At 37.6% G+C, this 17,152-nt stretch overlaps 1 protein-coding gene across 1 annotated transcript in view; it reads right to left on the reverse strand.

Annotated features, from left to right (window-relative positions):
* Positions 1-2,920: 2,920 nt before the first annotated feature.
* Positions 2,921-17,152, reverse strand: part of LOC120526693 (membrane cofactor protein-like) — a 61,393-nt gene continuing 47,161 nt past the window's right edge. The window contains exons 7-12 of the mRNA XM_039749851.1: positions 16,154-16,213; positions 13,683-13,736; positions 9,788-9,848; positions 8,705-8,771; positions 8,504-8,617; positions 2,921-5,326 (exon numbers count right to left, since the gene is read on the reverse strand). Of these exons, the coding sequence (XP_039605785.1) occupies positions 8,573-8,617; positions 8,705-8,771; positions 9,788-9,848; positions 13,683-13,736; positions 16,154-16,213 (287 nt within the window). The 3' untranslated portion in view covers positions 2,921-5,326; positions 8,504-8,572. The remainder of the gene's footprint in view (positions 5,327-8,503; positions 8,618-8,704; positions 8,772-9,787; positions 9,849-13,682; positions 13,737-16,153; positions 16,214-17,152) is intronic.

Below are 17,152 nucleotides of genomic sequence, written 5' to 3' on the forward strand. Positions count from 1 at the left end.
TCAGAGAGCTGTAATATCACGAATGTAATGGATTCTGTGTCCAGTTGGAGGAAGAGAGCCGGTTTAAGAAGCAAGTAGTGATTCACACACATAGGCACATAGAAGATCAAATACATGTGTATGAACATTTCCGCTTTTGTCCTTACACCATGTTATAGTGTGAATTCTACGCACAGCGTTGTGCATAAGGCCCCTGGTAGTTGCACAGCAGCCAAACCTATGTCTCCTTGTTAGGTTGTGTGTCAATTCCACCATTCCATCTCAATGCACCTGTTGTGAGACTCTACTCTTGTTTTACCTAACTGGCCTTGTTTGTGTCTATCCACCACCCCCACAGTGTGAGTAATCTCCCACTACTTGCAGTACAGGATGGAGACTGCCTGACAACTACCCATCCAGGGAACAAAGTATCTGTGTGAAATGGAATTTTAGTAAGGGTGTGCTCTGTTTTTGGACCTGAAGTTCTATATAACTTAATATTTAAAAAATAGAACTTTACTGTATCTGTCCCCAGGGGAAAATTTGGCTTTTTACACAAGGTTGATAGCTAGATCTGCGTGGACTTTGCATGTTCTCTCCATGTCTGCGTGGGTTTCCTCCCACAGTCCAAAGACATGCAGGTTAGGTGCATTGGCGATCCTAAATTGTCCCTAGTGTGTGCGTGTGTTTGTGTGCCCTGTGTGCTTGCTGTGTGGGTGTGTTTGTGTGCCCTGCCCAGGGGTTGTTTTCTGCCTTGCACCCTGTGTTGGCTGGGATTGGCTCCAGCAGACCCCCCGTGACCATGTAATTAGGATATAGCGGGATGGATGGATGATAGATAGAAATTATATATTCACATACACACACTATGGTCTCAACACACATGAGAATGACTAAAAAGGAAGAAAACTTCCAACTTGGCAGTCAAAATGAGATGTTATACAGGCGTACTGCTGTTGGTATGAAGTTTCCTAACACACTTCTGCTGAATGATTCATTACTTCATTACTTGTAGTAATGCAGCAGTTTTACATTCACTCCCTAAATCAGCATTTCTCAACCTTTACGTATTTGTGACCCGAGTTTTCATAACAGTTTTAATCGCACCCCTAACGTTTTTTGAAAGGCGCCCACTAATACCAATTTGTTCTTTTTTAATTAATGATATATCATAGATGCATATTTTATTATACCTACTTAACTTTTATCGACATTTAACTGTATTTATTTTTCTATTATCAGAATATAGTTTAAGTTAATTTGTTTTGGTTTCAATAGATGTATTTTTCATATTTTCGATTCTTGTTTTCTTTTTTTCTCATCTACGCACCCCGCCCCACAGTTTGAGAACCACTGCCCTAAATAGTGACCGGGCGTAGAGGCTTTTTGGTGTGCCGAAAAATCAATAACCAAGTCCTTGGTCTTGTTGATGTTAAGTTGAAGACAATTCTCAAAGTTCTCCATCTGTCTCATCCTCCTCATCTATACACCCCATGAGCATAGAATCATTGGAGAATTTCAGTAAGTGACATGACCTGGTGTTATAGACTGAGGTGTACAGAGTGAAGACAAAAGGAGACGGGACTGTTCTTTGTGGTGCTCCAGGTGTTGCTTCCTTTTGTATCAGAAACAAAATTTAATTTCCTTCATTAAACAGGATTTGGAGTATGTGGGGAAAAAAAAAACAAAAAAAAACGACTTTAGTATACATGACAATACTACTAGTACCAGTGCACATGCACACAGCCACAGTAGGGCCAGTTCTGAGTCACCAGTTCAGCTGACCTGCATCCCTTTTGAAATGTGGGTATAAAAATGGAGTGCACTGAAGAAAATCCATGCAAGATGGGATTAGCAAGCAAGTATGGGGATAACAAACAAACTTCTCACATTTAAAAACAGACAAGATTCAAATGCAGGACTCCACACCTATAAAACAGCCGTGTTATCCTCCTTACGTAACAAACTGCCTTCTGTTTCATTTGTAATTTTACTTTCTTGCAGACCATAAGTGGTGGCAAATTTGGTCTCACGCCCTGGGGCACATTAATCTCAATTCCATGTTCCAGGTTCAATATTCCAGGTCACATTTCTGGTCTGTGGCATTTACCTTTTCTTACTGTGTACATGTTTTTTTTTTTCTGGGCCTGTAGCAGGTTAGAGAGGTTGCACCTCCACATCTCCCCTGTGTATGAGTGTGTACCCTGTAATACTGTTGACATCCCATTTAGGGTGGGTTTGTGCCTAATGCCCAGTGCTGCTAGGATTGGTGCTGGCCTACTGAAACATCATGGACTTGGCAGCTTCAGAAATTAATCTAATGTGCTTGTTTTTTCCCCCATATGAAAATCCATCACTGTTGTGGTTGTTCTATCTAAAGAAACATGCAGGATGCAGAAACAAACTGATTAGAGAATTTCATTCTGGTGTCTGTCTTGACAAGGAGCTTAAACAGAAAATAAAGTTTCTTAGCACCCAAACCTGCTTCTCACTAGAAGGCTCTTAAGGTCACTACTGTGGACAATTGGCAGTCCTCCTTAATCCATCTGAATCGTCAGTGTCACAGATTAGTGGTGAATTCAGCAAATCAACCTGAATTTGTACTGTGCCGGTTTAGTAGCTTTTCTGTTTCCTCGATGTTGCTTTCTTTTCACTTTGCCATGTGCTCTGACTGTATGCCCCTTCCTAGGTGTTTAACCAAACCTATCCTTTGGATCAGACTGAAACAGAGTGGCTTCAGTTAGGTTGTTTTAATTTTTAGGGTTGTTTCTTCTTACATTTCCTGATGTTCTGTTTATGATATAATTAAAAAAAAAAAAAATCACAAGGATTCCGAAAGATGTTAACTACTAGGAATAGGTGAGGCAACTTCAAATTAATACATTGGTAACAAAAACAGAAAACTTGTGATGTGATAATTACAAACTTGACAGAGCAGGTGTTTAATAAATTAAGATTTAATTATTAGTGCAGACAAAGAATGTATAAAATTCAAGGATATGAACATTAAAGTGCAGAAAAATACAAATTGTTTAAATAGAAAAGAAAAAAAAGTGCTTCACCCAATAAATCCTCGTACATTTAAATTACAAAGCAACTAATTAAAAAACACCTTATGTTAACATTACTGCAGTAGAAAAATACATGTTTTCCAGTTTTGACACTAGAGCACCCACAACAAGACACATTACCTCTTCATGCACACGACTACACAACTTTACAAATATACCGGAATTTTTGTCACAATACTGATACGTAAGCATCAACTTCATTTACCAAATTAGCGGAGCTCATTCCAATGGCAGTGGTCTTAGGAATGCATAGGTTTCCTTCTATAAAGAAGACCACCCAAAAGTTTGAAAGTTTCAGAAATGAAAGGAAAGGAAGCACCAGAAAAATGCAAATACAAAAAGCAAAAAGGAAGAAAAGTTTGATAAAGTCATGAATTATGTTTTGAAAAATGGAACTGGCCAAATAAGAAGCTTCAGAAAGATGCAAAGTGTTTTGTGGTATGAATGTTAACAAGAACAGAGGAAAGGGGGATGACAGACACGTTGACAAGCAGCGTAACAATATAGTGGCAAGTCAAGAAATGCAAATGTTCATTTCCTGAATGGTAATAAAAAGAAAAACTGGACAAGTGTCCATAAATATTTCACCTGTTTTCCTAGATTTACATATTCATTCTTCTCAGTAAAAAAAGAGTTTTTTTCATTAGTGTCAGACACATTTTCCCACAAGCACTTCCTTCATGACTAAACTGCCATCAAATTCAGTTCCCTTACCAATATGATACACTTTTTGGGTATCTATTAACATGACTTGTTTAGGATGTAATCATAAGTCATGCCGTTTTGTCTTGAACCACTGTTAACCCTTCTTTAGATTTTTGTTTTTATAGAACTGTTACATCTGTCTTCTAATACAGTGAACAAAGCTAATACATAATACTAGTAGTTTCTCAAGTATGCTGCACAGCTTAATCAGGCCTTCTCCTGTCTCGCACTCCACAAGCTAAGACGTGCAGTCTGCCAGCTCATCTGCATTACTTCTGCAAATTTCCTTATTATGAATCACGTTTAGTTCATTATAACCACCTCTTTTTCACAAATGTTAATTTCTATCTCAGTGCATTTTAAGAAATCTTTTTAAGGAAATTTGTATCACCTTGAGGTGTTTATTATCAGAAGGACTGATAAAGGGGATTCAAATTTTAGTTTAAATTACATACTGAAGATCATCCATGAAGATAAAGGGAAAGTGTATTTGAGATAGAATCCAGGAAAGAGTTTTCTTACAAAGGATTATGGAACTCTTCAATGAGTCATGAAGATGAAAACCAAGATAACTACATAAAAACATAAAAAAACTACATAAAAAGACATTAGACAATTTAGCTATTACGCTAAATGTAACTTTCAACATATCAACTGTATCCTTCAGATCATCTGTATTGATATATAATTTAGAAAACTTTTCAAATTTTATATTTTTGCTAAAATTGTGAGTAGCATGTATGAAGCCACTTCTAACACTGTAGGTCATAAAATAATTCTCACACCATAAGATGCATCTGTATTTAAGTCGGCTTGATACTCATCTGTACAACACCTAATTTGTGAGGTATAATATATCAAAAGCTACACTGTACTGCAGTCAAATTAATGACTTAAAATCAACTTATTTATCACCTCAATCAACTCACTGTATTTTCTAGGTAAGAAATTATGAGTATAAAATACAAGAAATTCTGCATCCTGTGGTGACCTCTGAAAAACTGAGGTTTTTAAATATAATCACCAAATGTCCGTGAAGAATTTATTAGGTATTTGATATGAAGTAATGCCCAATGAAGGCAACAGAACGTTGGTTTTATTCTTTTGGATTATTATGACTTGAAGGCTAGAATAAGTCATGTGTCAGCAAGTAGGCTGAATGAAGCTAAATGGAAATTTATAGAAGTGTAATTTTTTTTATTGCATTGTTAGCACTTAATGTGAACAAAACTGTGTTTGAGGTGGGCACCCATGTTATAGCAGAATACAGTAAATACAAAAATACACATATATTATGCTTTTATGAAAATAAATACTTGAGAATTTTTACTATGGACCTGGTGACAGTTTGGTGCTTTTTATAGCTGGTAAAGTAAGAAAAATACATCATGATATTACTTTTAAAGATGTATTTTCAGGAACTGGATGTGTATGTACATTCCCCCATTTGTCATTCAGTAAGTACAAATAAACCCAAAAGACTTTATGTATACATTTTATACAAAAACTGAAGAGTCTGATCCAGAAACATTGTTAAAGAATCACATTCCAATGAAGAAGCTTCTTTATCTATACTAATAAAAGGCAAAGCCCTCACTCACTCACTCACTGACTCACTCACTCATCACTAATTCTCCAACTTCCCGTGTGGGTGGAAGGCTGAAATTTGGCAGGTTCATTCCTTACAGCTTCCTTACAAAAGTTGGGCAGGTTTTATATCGAAATTCTACGCGTAATGGTCATAACTGGAAGCAGTTTTTCTCCATTTACTGTAATGGAGATGAGCTTCAACGCCGTGGGGCGGAGTTTCGTGACATCATCACGCCTCCCACGTAATCATGCAGTACATAGAAAACCAGGAAGACCTCAAAAAATGGCTAAAGAAAACATGCATTATATAATTGAGAAGGCAGCGAAACAATAAGAAGCGAGCGAGTGACATATACAACCATATTCATGAGTTCTGCTACTTCGGAAACAAAGCACGATGTAAACCTACACTTTAAATTAAGTTCATAGACAGGCTGCCGCTGGCGTTTGTAATTTAGTGCCTGCCCATATAAGGCCGTCCGTCAGCGGCAATCCAATAGCAAACTCCCACTAAATATTCACGGGTTAAGGACTGTGCTTATGCAGAGGAAGATGAGATGGTCAGGGTGGTGTTTGGTACAAACTCAGCGAAACTGCGAGAGAAAGTTTTAAGTGCCAGGACTAAGGTAACATTAAATACAGCCATGGACATAGCACGTGATGGCACCATGTACACCGCGGCTCACGTGAACTGACGCAGTGCACAGATAAAAGCAACAGTTCCAAAGAGCTGAACAAAACCAATTACACAATTGAAAAGGCAGAAAAAATATGAAGCGTTTGATACATACAAGCATATTCATAAATCCAAAACAAAGCACACGTTGGAAAAAGTCAATGTCCCGCTAAAGGAAGACAGTGTAAAAAACCCGTGCATGCAGTGTGTCAGGTCTCAGATAAAGAAGAAGACGAGCTGTTTATTGATGCAGTAAGAAACGAATCGATGAATGAAACCTGTCATCTTTACAACGATTGACAAACACGGAATGTAACTTGAACACAACACATCCTACAAATACGAACCTGATTGAAAGAAATAATGATAATCAAATCCTTGATGACAGCAACACTCAGTAACACTCACAAAACAAATACTGTATATTGACAGTCATGTTACGTTATTTTTAAAATGTTCCCTTTTCTTTTCTAGCTTTTTAACACACTACTTCTCCGCTGCGATACGCGGGTATATATATATGTATATATATATAACCCGATCTACATACTCGAATAATGGATACTTTATTCGCCATCAATGATTGTTTTGGTAAAGCCATACTCAGTGTATTCATTAGATGAACGGTAAAAAAGTAAGAGCGAGGGAGGATGACTTATTGAGGCATGCAGGCTGTAGTGCGCCAACTCTATCTGAATTAGCGATCACATTTGAAAAATATATCTTTTCAAGTTCTATTTAGTCCATATGTGTCAAACTCAAGGGCCGGGCCACATCCGCCCGTGTAATTATATCCGCCCGCGAGATCATTTTATATACTGTATTATTGTTATTAAAGCCCGGTATATGAAGCGCTGGTAACACAATAAACTACATATCCCATAATGCAGCGCTTCAGCTGCCTTGCCAACACTTACCGCGTTAATCAAGTCTACCTTATGATGCTGCAAGTTATTGTGAAGCTAGCTCACACGATGCTGAAGAGAAAAGTTGATTCTGAAAATAGAGCCTTTAAAACCGATGGGAGGCTGAGTATATGTTTACTGAACCCGTGTGTCTCATTTGTGGAGCTAATGTGGCTGTAATTACAGAATTTAATCTAAGACGGCACTATGAGACAAAACATCAGGTTAACCTGAATGCAATGCAGAAGATACAGAAAGCAGCATAATTAAATAAGAATCTGACACTTCAGCGGACGTTTTACCCGTGCACAATCACAAAGTGATTTCAAGTGAAGCTGCTTTTATGGGAGACACAAATGCACCAGTGCAATTTGCCCCACTTTCCCTGTTGCCAAGTAATGTTAAACCAAGTCGTCACTACGGTGTTCCCAAATCGCACTTTGCTGATAAACTGAGCGCACTGAGTTTGCACGGCGGTTTGGTGACTTTGAAGAACAAAAAAAGTCCGCCTACATGCGGCTCGAACCTTGTGCATGTTTGGTAGCACATATCTGTGTGAGAAGCTCTTCTCAGTGATAAAGACTAACAAAACAGCACACAGGAGTCGCCTCACTGATGAGCACCTGCAATCCATCCTGAGAATCTCCACAACACAGAACCTCACACCAAACAGAAACGAACCTGTGGCCAAAAAAAGATGCCAGGCGTCCAGCTCTAAAATGACATATGAGCAAAGACAACTGAATGATTTGATTTGTTATTGCTGAAAGGAACACATTTTATTTATATTTCTAGGTTTTGTTATGCAGCATGTTCATATTTGAATTTGTATAATTTTGACAGGATATATTTTTATGGAGAGCAAAATCTTTTGGGATATTTAAAATCTAAGTTTATTTTTATATAAAATTACATAAGAGTAAAGAAATGTGAATGTTTGTTCTTTTAACGTTTACTTTATTTCTAACTTGTATAATTTAGACAGGATATATTTTTATGGAGAGCAAAATATTATAAGTTGTTTAAGGTTTGAGTTGATTTATTCACGAATAATATTCCTGTCTGTTTTTACCATTCCTACCAAAGATATTTCTGTCGACTAAATAAAAATTCCTTCTATTTAAAATTTAAATAGAACTTGAACAAATACGATAGTTCATAATATCCATGCAGACTTGCACGTAAGAGCGGGAGTTATCCGTTTTAACAAGCAGCGTATTGCACTGATACGAAATAGCTGTGTGTGTATATATGTAGATATGTATGTATATGTATATATATGTTTATATATGTGTGTGTGTATGTATGTATGTATTTGTGTGTGTGTGTATATGTATGTGTATATATGTAGATATGTGTATATGTATAGATATGTATATATATATATGTTTATGTGTGTGTGTAAATATATATAAATATATATATATGTATATATATATATGACAACAACACTCATCACTCACAACAGTGACAAAACAATTACATTGACAATCATGTTACGTTATTTTCAAAATGTTTTTCATTGCTTCTTTAACACACTACTTCTCCGCTGCGAAGCGCGGGTATTTTGCTAGTCTTGGATATACCTGTGGCACACCTGAGACATACTGTATTCCAGTGAACAAACAGTAGGAGACCCTGAAATCTTAACCTACATAGATCCAAGTCTGTTTTTCCTGAGGCGTTAACACCTGCAAAAACAAAAAAAAAAATCAAATGTAACCCTTTAGATTTCAGATTTGTATGGTCAATACTTTTCATACATACAGAAAAAATACCTTCTCATCAGGGTTTCCATTGCTTCCATTGACAAAGTTTTGTTCTTCTGAAGGCAAATAGTAGGATCTAAAGTCAAGTCAAATTCAAGTAAATTGTCATGTGTACATCGTACTTGCATGTCTTCTCAGAAGAGATGACAATAATACAAAATGAGCAGACACACAAAAAGGTGAACCAAAAAGTGATGAAGCATTCAAGTAAATAATTAAAAATAAACAGAATAAGATAAAAGCACTGCATGTCTTAATAATTTGTAATGTCGGTATTGAAATGAAACTTTGAAGACAATGAAAAAAGAAATGTCACTGTAAGAATCAATAGTATTATAAAGAGTTAAGGAGTAAAGAATCAGAGCACCAACAGACGCAAGGGCCATTAGAGTTAGTTAGTTAAATGTTACTTGTCCATAATGAACACTACCAGTAAAGTAACATGGTGTGAGTGCTCTTCACCAATATAGAATAAAGAAGCACGTGACAGGTCAGAATACTAAAATGAAAGCCTGATCATTGTGACATTATAATTTCCATCCTGTTAAGTTATTCTCCCAAGGTTGCATGCCCCAAGTACCTGAATCACCAGTTTCTGTAAAAGAGTCTAGCTGCAGACCTCCAGAGCTCCACTCCATTGAGGAGCTTGTCGCTTTGTGTTATACATCAATGATGTTATGCAATACGCCCAGTTACTAAGTGGTAAAGATTAGGGATATGCGATGGTCACCTGACTCAAGTAATGATGACTTTCAAGTAAACCAACTGACATAAAGTGCAATTTCAATTGGCTGTTCAGCACAGCTCCTGAATCACTGAGATGTGGGGGTCTGCAGCTAGACACTTCTCAGTTTCTGAGGTTCAAGAGGATTGAGAAGTTAGTTATTTAATAAAACACTTTACAGTGTAACAGAAAGGCACTGTGAAATTTAGTAGAAGCACAAATAGCAATGCAGAACTTTATTTGTAATAAGCCTTCAATCAAAGCATTACACTTAAGACATGGGTTTGGGAGGAGCAGAGCTTGTCAGAGTCTTCTGTCAGATTATGGCCAAAACTAACAAAAAATTCAAAATTTGAGAAATTACTCACCCTTTTTTGTTTTTCTTACGGATGTAGAGTACGCAAATGAATATGGTGACCAAAACTAAAACTAAAAATAAACATGAATTTTGGTCAGATGTCAGTATTTCTCACTTATTTATACCTACTAATCTTAAAGCCAAATTTTATATATATATATAGAAAAATGCCCAGAAAGAGGAGAATACCTCTAATGAACTTACTGGACCCCATTAACAGGGTTTTAGACTCCACAGAGCCAACATTACTTACATTATTTTATACCCAGAGTTAAAAATGAAAGAATCAGCCTAAATGGTCTAAGCTGCTTCATAAAATACAGGAGTGACTATAGTGTGTAAACCTTGAGCCACTGAATCCAGCCAGAAAAGGTCTTAGATTTACCTGTGGTGTTTGATTTGTCACATCACTTGAAATGTAAAACAAACTGAAAGTTTCTCCTCACAAAAAAGTACTCAGATATTTTAAAATTTGCATGAATTGCTCAATTAGATTCAAAGTGACCTAACATAATCATATCAACCTGTTAAGAGGGACAAGTTGCCAAAGCCTATGCCGGCAGCATCAGGCACAAAGCATAAGGTAACCGCACATGAAACACCGGTCCATTATTGAGCAAACTCACAGCCACTCCATATTAACTACAGAACCAACTGAAAATTGCCAGCTAACCAAACAGGCAGTTCCTTTTGCATTTGGGAAGAAAGCTGGAGTATTCAAAGTGACTTTCAAAAGTATATTTAAATTTATTTGTTTAGACAAAATGAGAAACACAAACACCTGAAACTATTTATATAAGAGGTGATTAAAAAGTTTTGATTATGAAAGGGCTATTCTGTTTTGTAAGTGGCCCAAGACCACCTCCATTACAATAAAATATGTGCCATAATATAAGGTTTGGGCATGACTAGATTTATTTTTTGAATTACTCATATTTTTAATCCTTTTTTAATCGATTGTGTGTATTACGTGACTTGACATTTCAATGATGTCATTTTGCCATTCTTGGCGATTTTGTATGGTGTATCCATCCATCCATCCTCTTCCGCTTATCCGGGGTCAGGTCGCGGGGGCAGCAGCTTAAGCAGAGCAGCCCAGACTTCCCTCTCCCATGCCACTTTTTCAGGCTGTTCTGGGAGAATCCCAAGGCGTTCCCAGGCCAATCGGGAGACATAGTCCCTCCAGCGTGTCCTGGGTCTTCCCCGGGGCCTCCTCCTGGTTGGATGTGCCCGGAGCACCTCACCAGGGAGGTGTCCAGGAGGCATAATGATCAGATGCCCGAGCCACCTCATCTGACTCCTCTCGATGCGGAGGAGTAGCGGCTGTACTCTGAACCCCTCCCGGATGACTGAGCTTCTCACCCTATCTTTAAGGGAAAGCCCACACACCCTGCAGAGGAAACCCATTTCAGCCGCTTGTATTCGTGATCTCGTTCTTTCGGTCACTACCCATAGCTCATGACCATAGGTGAGGGTAGGAACGTAGATTGACTGGTAAATTGAGAGCTTTGCCTTACGGCTCAGCTCTTTTTTCACCATGACAGACCGATGCAGAGCCCGCATCACTGCGGATGTCGCAGCGATCCGCCTGTCAAACCCACGGTCCATTCTTCCCTCACTCGTGAACAAGACCCCGAGATGCTTGAACTCCTCCACTTGGGGCAGGATCTCTCCGCCAACCCTGTCCCCTCCTTGAACCGTCACCTTATCGTGGTGGAGGGGTTTGCATGTGCCAATGATCCTAGGAGCTATGTTGTCCGGAGCTTTATGCCCCTGGTAGGGCCACCCAAGGCAAACTGGTCCTAGGTGAGGGATGAGACAAAGAGCGGTTCAACAAACCTCCAATGATGAGCAAAAACTCTGGACAACGTTTTCCCTTGCCCGGACGCGGGTCACCGTTGCCCCATCTGGAGCCAGGCCAGAGGTGGGGCTCGATGGCGAGCGCCTGGTGGCCGGGCCTGCACCCATGGGGCTCGGCCGGGCACAGCCCAAAGAGTTAACGTGGGTCCTGCTTCACTTAGGCTCACCAACTATGGGAGGGGCCAAGGAGGTCAAGTGCAGTGTGAGTTGGGTGGTGGCTGAAGGCGAGGACCTTGGCGGTCTGATCCTCGGCTACAGAAACTGGCTCTTGGGACGTGTGTGGTGCAAGTTACACTTTTTGCTAAAGTGAAATTTGCTTCAAATTTGATTTCCCTTCATGCAAAAAAATGTTAGTAGCTGTTTTTGACAATACAATATTAAATTTAGACCTTTAGCAATGTTTCTTAGACTTAAATTTTCTTATCATTTTGTATTTAGATGCCATTCCTTGTAATGACCCTGCATGGATAAAAAACATTCTAAACTGCCCCTTTTCTAAAATCCTGTCATTTTTCTGTCATTCTCCCACTTGCAAAAAAAATATTCAAATTACAACTTTCTAGCATTTGTGGTTTATAAGTAAGTTTCTAACACAAGGAAATAACACACCACAACCTGTCCCATTCATATGCCATAATAAGCAAGTGGTCTACAGAATGACTCAATGTCTTGATGGATTTGGACATCAGTGACAGAAGAAAATGATGCCATCATGGAGCAAACAAACAGAAGAGTCAAGGAATGAGGGTACCTAAGAAAGCAGACACTATACAGAAATTAGTTATATATCAGCTGAATGCAATCTAATTGAAAAACTAAATGTGAGCCATATTTGTGCAAGTCTAGAAGGCTGAATCTTGAGATGAGCCATCATCACATTCAGTGTTTTAAGGAGAATCTTGAGCTAATAAATTCAGACAGGAGAAATGTCATGAATTGGGATAAAACGTACATACCTCACTATGGCCTAAACAGTTCAAGTCCAAACAATAATTAAAACAATGAAAGCAATGAGATTTCCAGCACCAAAGAACTACAAGTTCCAAGCAAATGTCGTAAAGATCATGTACACAAATTTTTTTTTAGATGTTAAGGGTGTAATTCATATTAAGTACCTCAAATGGCCTGCATAACTAATCAAAATTATACTGATTGACTTTTGCAGAAGTCACCACAGAAAAGAGTTTAAAGGACGCTCTTATTCATCTCCCTTCTGGCTTACATCAATTGCCCAGCTATATAGGCTGCTCTATGAAACTATGGATTTGAGAAGATGCCACACCCACCCTATTCTCCAGACCTGGACCCATCTGATTATCACCTTTTCCCCAACCTGAAGGATTTCTTCTGTGGAAATGCAGTATGTCAATGTTGCAAATGTCAAGTCAGCTACAGAAGAGTGGCTGAACAAGCAAGATAAAAAATTGATTTGTGCGGAACAGAAAAGTGCTCTGAACATTATAACAAATGTATATATTTTGGGGGGGTTATGTTGGCTTTAGTAAAGCTTCTCTTAACCACTCAGAATGTTTACTCCTGAAATGACGCATCACCCTCATATATGGGTTTTTTCCTTAAGTCCTACTTGCCAGAGTTAACCTTTCTGTTTTGTACGTCTAACATTGTACAGCTGTTTGCAAGTCAATCTCATTACAAACTGGTAATATTCTCCAAAAGATGTCCAGCAAAAAGGCATAAGGCGTAAAACATGCATCTTAATCAAAATGGCATTGCATGGTCCAGTAGACCTGATGGAAACATTGTGCCATGTGAGTAATGTGGCAGCTAGTATGCCTCATTTTTTGCTGCAGGACCTAGAGAGCGTAGTCCAAATCTCATAAATTCAACTCGAGATGGAAAATCCTTTATAAAAGTCTTATATATGTAAAAAGATACCATAAAATATGGTGTCAAAGACACATATATTATGCACATAAAGGACCAAAAGTTATCAGAAAAAGAATAGCCCGGCTTTCACCAAAACTAAAACCTTTTATATATCGAGAGTACCTGCATTCTGCTGAAGATGGCCTCTTAAAACTTACCTGCTACTACCCCGACAATAAATACTGAATCAAAACCAGGTGAATAAACTTGCTCTAAAACAAAACAAAGATATAAAAAGCATTAATTCTTCCATGCCTGGGCCTTCATGCTCCTCCTCACTTTTTTTTTAGCTTGTGTTATATCTCATTTTGATTTCCACTTTTTAGAATTGCTCTCCTTTTGTCAGTCAGTCATTCTTTCATTGTCCAACCCGCTATATCCTAACACACAGGGTCACGGGCATCTGCTGGAGCCAATCCTAGCCAGCACAGGGTGCAGGGTGCAAGGCAGGAATAAATCCTAGGCAGGGCGCCAGCCCACCACAGGGCACACACACACACATCCACACACCAAGCACACACTAGGGACAATTTAGGACTGCCAATGCACCTAACCTGCATGTCTTTGGAATGTGGGAGGAAACTGGAGTACACAGAGGAAACCCAAACAGAAACGGGGAGAACAAGCAAACTCCACGGAGGACCCAGGAAGGGGTCCCAGGAAGTGAACTCAGGTCTCCTTTTGTTATTTTCTGCCTATTTGGAAAAAGCAGCTACCACTGCACCACTTAAATGTAGTCTGCCTCAACTCCTTTTGTTATTTTCATTTTCCTATTTGGAAAAAGCAGTTGGGGAGTTGTATTTTTCTGGCAGAGTCACTTAAATGTAGTATTGAATTTTTGAATTGTACTGGGCTGGCTTGTTTCACCATATAATGACAATTTATATGGCTCCCATTACTAGGTTGTCAAAAATATTTTAATCTACATAAAAAAAAACCTTGTAATAACTTTTGATTGTCTTTTGAATTTTTTAGCTTCACTTTTTTACATAAAATTTTTGCATGCAAGTTGCCATTGGTCAATATAAAATATAGGGTTATATGCTTCAAAAATGTAATCAGGGATGGGGGTTGTAATGAGGGGGTATTCCAAAAACTGCTCATTGCTCCAAAATGAGCTGATCTAAATTAAATTTTTCACGTATAGTAAAGCTGAAGCAAATTAAAATCCAGGCAACGTGGCGTTTCAAAAACTTCCTAGGGAAGGGTGATTGTAACGGTGAGAACTGTGGGTGCATTACTTCAAAATGGCGGAGTTGAACTTCACGAAATTTTGCATGCATATTACTGTACATATCATTTATAATTTAGACTTGAAGGCCTTTCAGAAGTTTCATTGAGAAAAGGGACTGCAATGGGGAGGAGTAAAGCCAAAAACAGTTCAGCTGACGGAAATGTATCTCACGTGGCTTTTCATATTTCACCTTATTTACAGTGAAAGCTTCATTCCATCTCAGTGATTAAATGGAAACAAATGCTTGCAGGATGGGGTGGATATGGTGTGGTGGAGAACCAACACGATTTTTTAACAATGGCTATGCCTAATTTCACAAAATTATTGTATTTACAATATTTGTGCAATTTAAAATATAGGAGTCATAATGGGAGGGCCAACACCACAAAAACCATGCAATACTCCGAAACAGCTGAGTAGATTTTCATGCCATTTTGCATATAAGTTACAATCACCCCAACTTAACATACACTGTCTATGGAGTTTAAAGGTTTCATAATGAATAGGGGTTCAATAAATGAAACAGCACAAAAATCGGTAGTTTAATCCAGTTTATGTGCTGCATCAATGATTCAAATATTGAACAAACCATCAAGATTATAAATTACATATCTATTCATGAAACAACACTAAACCAAGAAATACAGAAAAACAGCATTCAGGGTTCCAACACAGCACGAAGGTATCGCAACTATGGAATCCAACCATAAAAAAGAACAAACTCTCAAATCATGAGAGCAGAGAAATTGATAGTTATCAGAGAGATAGTGTAGAAGATGGATTGAACTCTAGCATTTCTGCCAACACTGCTGAAAAGGTCAACATTAAAGAAAAGTAAATACAACACATATTTGCTTTCTTACCTTAACTCATTATACAAATATACCAGGGCAATGCCAATTACTTCAGCATTAAAATATAAAGCTGAATGTGTGCTTATTTGCCTGGCATACAAATCCACATTATTGAAGTTGACCTCTGCTAAATATTTTGCACAGATTCTTCATTTGTATTGGGGAAGACCTTAAGTCATGCTTTGTTCTGAAATTGTCTAATTTGGGAAACTTTATTTAGCGACTACACTTGTGCTTTATCAGGAAAGTGCCCCAAAATGTAATTTTTGAGACTTGGCATAGTATCCAAACTTGCTCCTCATGGTGTGTTTAGTTAGTGAATTTTGGTTTGGGGTCAAAACCTTTCTGCCTAAATAACCCCCACCCCCAGGGAAAATGTGTTTTTTTGCTGCTATAGTCTTATTTTTCCAAATGTATAATAAAATAATATAAAGACAGCAAAAAATAAATTACCTTCCACATATGCCTCTTCATTTGGAATATTATTGTTATTTTCCAAATGTATAATAAAATAATATAAAGACAGCAAAAAATAAATTACCTTCCTCATCTGCCACTTCATTTGGAATAAAATTGTTATTTTCCATTGTGGTTGAATCGTCTGAAAAATCAAGTAAAACACAGTGAGACTAATGTGCATTTCCATAACTAGTCAACGTGAAAAGGCATGGAGTTCTATAGATGGTATGAAACAGAAGTGGAGTGTAGCTAAAAGAGAATTTTAAACTTTCTTGTTTTACATAATTTATATTTTATTATTTACTCCCTAGCAAAAAGCACTTCAGTATGAGTCATTACTTCATAACTAAAGAAACATAAAATTATTGACTTTAAAAATACATCTGCAGTCATCCATATACAAGAACATCATTTACAAAAATTGGACAGTGGACAAGATTACTAGGCCTTGGAAAAGACAAAAGTCGGCTTTATTTTCCTAACAACTATTTATACCACTAAATTGAGAGTTGCCTAAAAGTACCTTAACCTTTACTTTTGGACAAAGAAAGAAACCACCCCACAATTCAATGACCAAAATAATGAAAACACAATATAAATAAAGATAACCTTTACTCCAAATTCAACAGCATCAGCCATAACACAAACCATGCATGTGCAACCAACATTCAACTTAAGCATTATAAGAAATATAGCAATCACATTATATAGTTAATAAGTTAGATGTAGAAATCACACAAAAGCATACAACACATTTCACTACCTAGTTAACAATATTCCACTGCAACACGTGTTTCAAAAATATTAAAATATCGTCAAAGACGATTTATTAATTAAACCTAGGGTTTGTAAATAAATGTAGCTGCTCTGTAGGTAACTCGCCAATCTTCAAAAACTGTAACTGTGTATGGACAATAAACAAGTTCTATGCCTTTCAAAAATGTCTCTAATAATAGTGCAAGTTGCACTTTAATTCATGCACATATTTCACAAAAATCTTTAATTGGAATGATTTATATTTTTTGTTTTTCACCAAAAATAAACATTTCTATCAGTTGTAGAACTGTACAAAATAAATATA

The sequence above is a fragment of the Polypterus senegalus genome, chromosome 3, assembly GCF_016835505.1.
Source record: "Polypterus senegalus isolate Bchr_013 chromosome 3, ASM1683550v1, whole genome shotgun sequence".
Lineage (NCBI taxonomy): Eukaryota > Metazoa > Chordata > Cladistia > Polypteriformes > Polypteridae > Polypterus > Polypterus senegalus.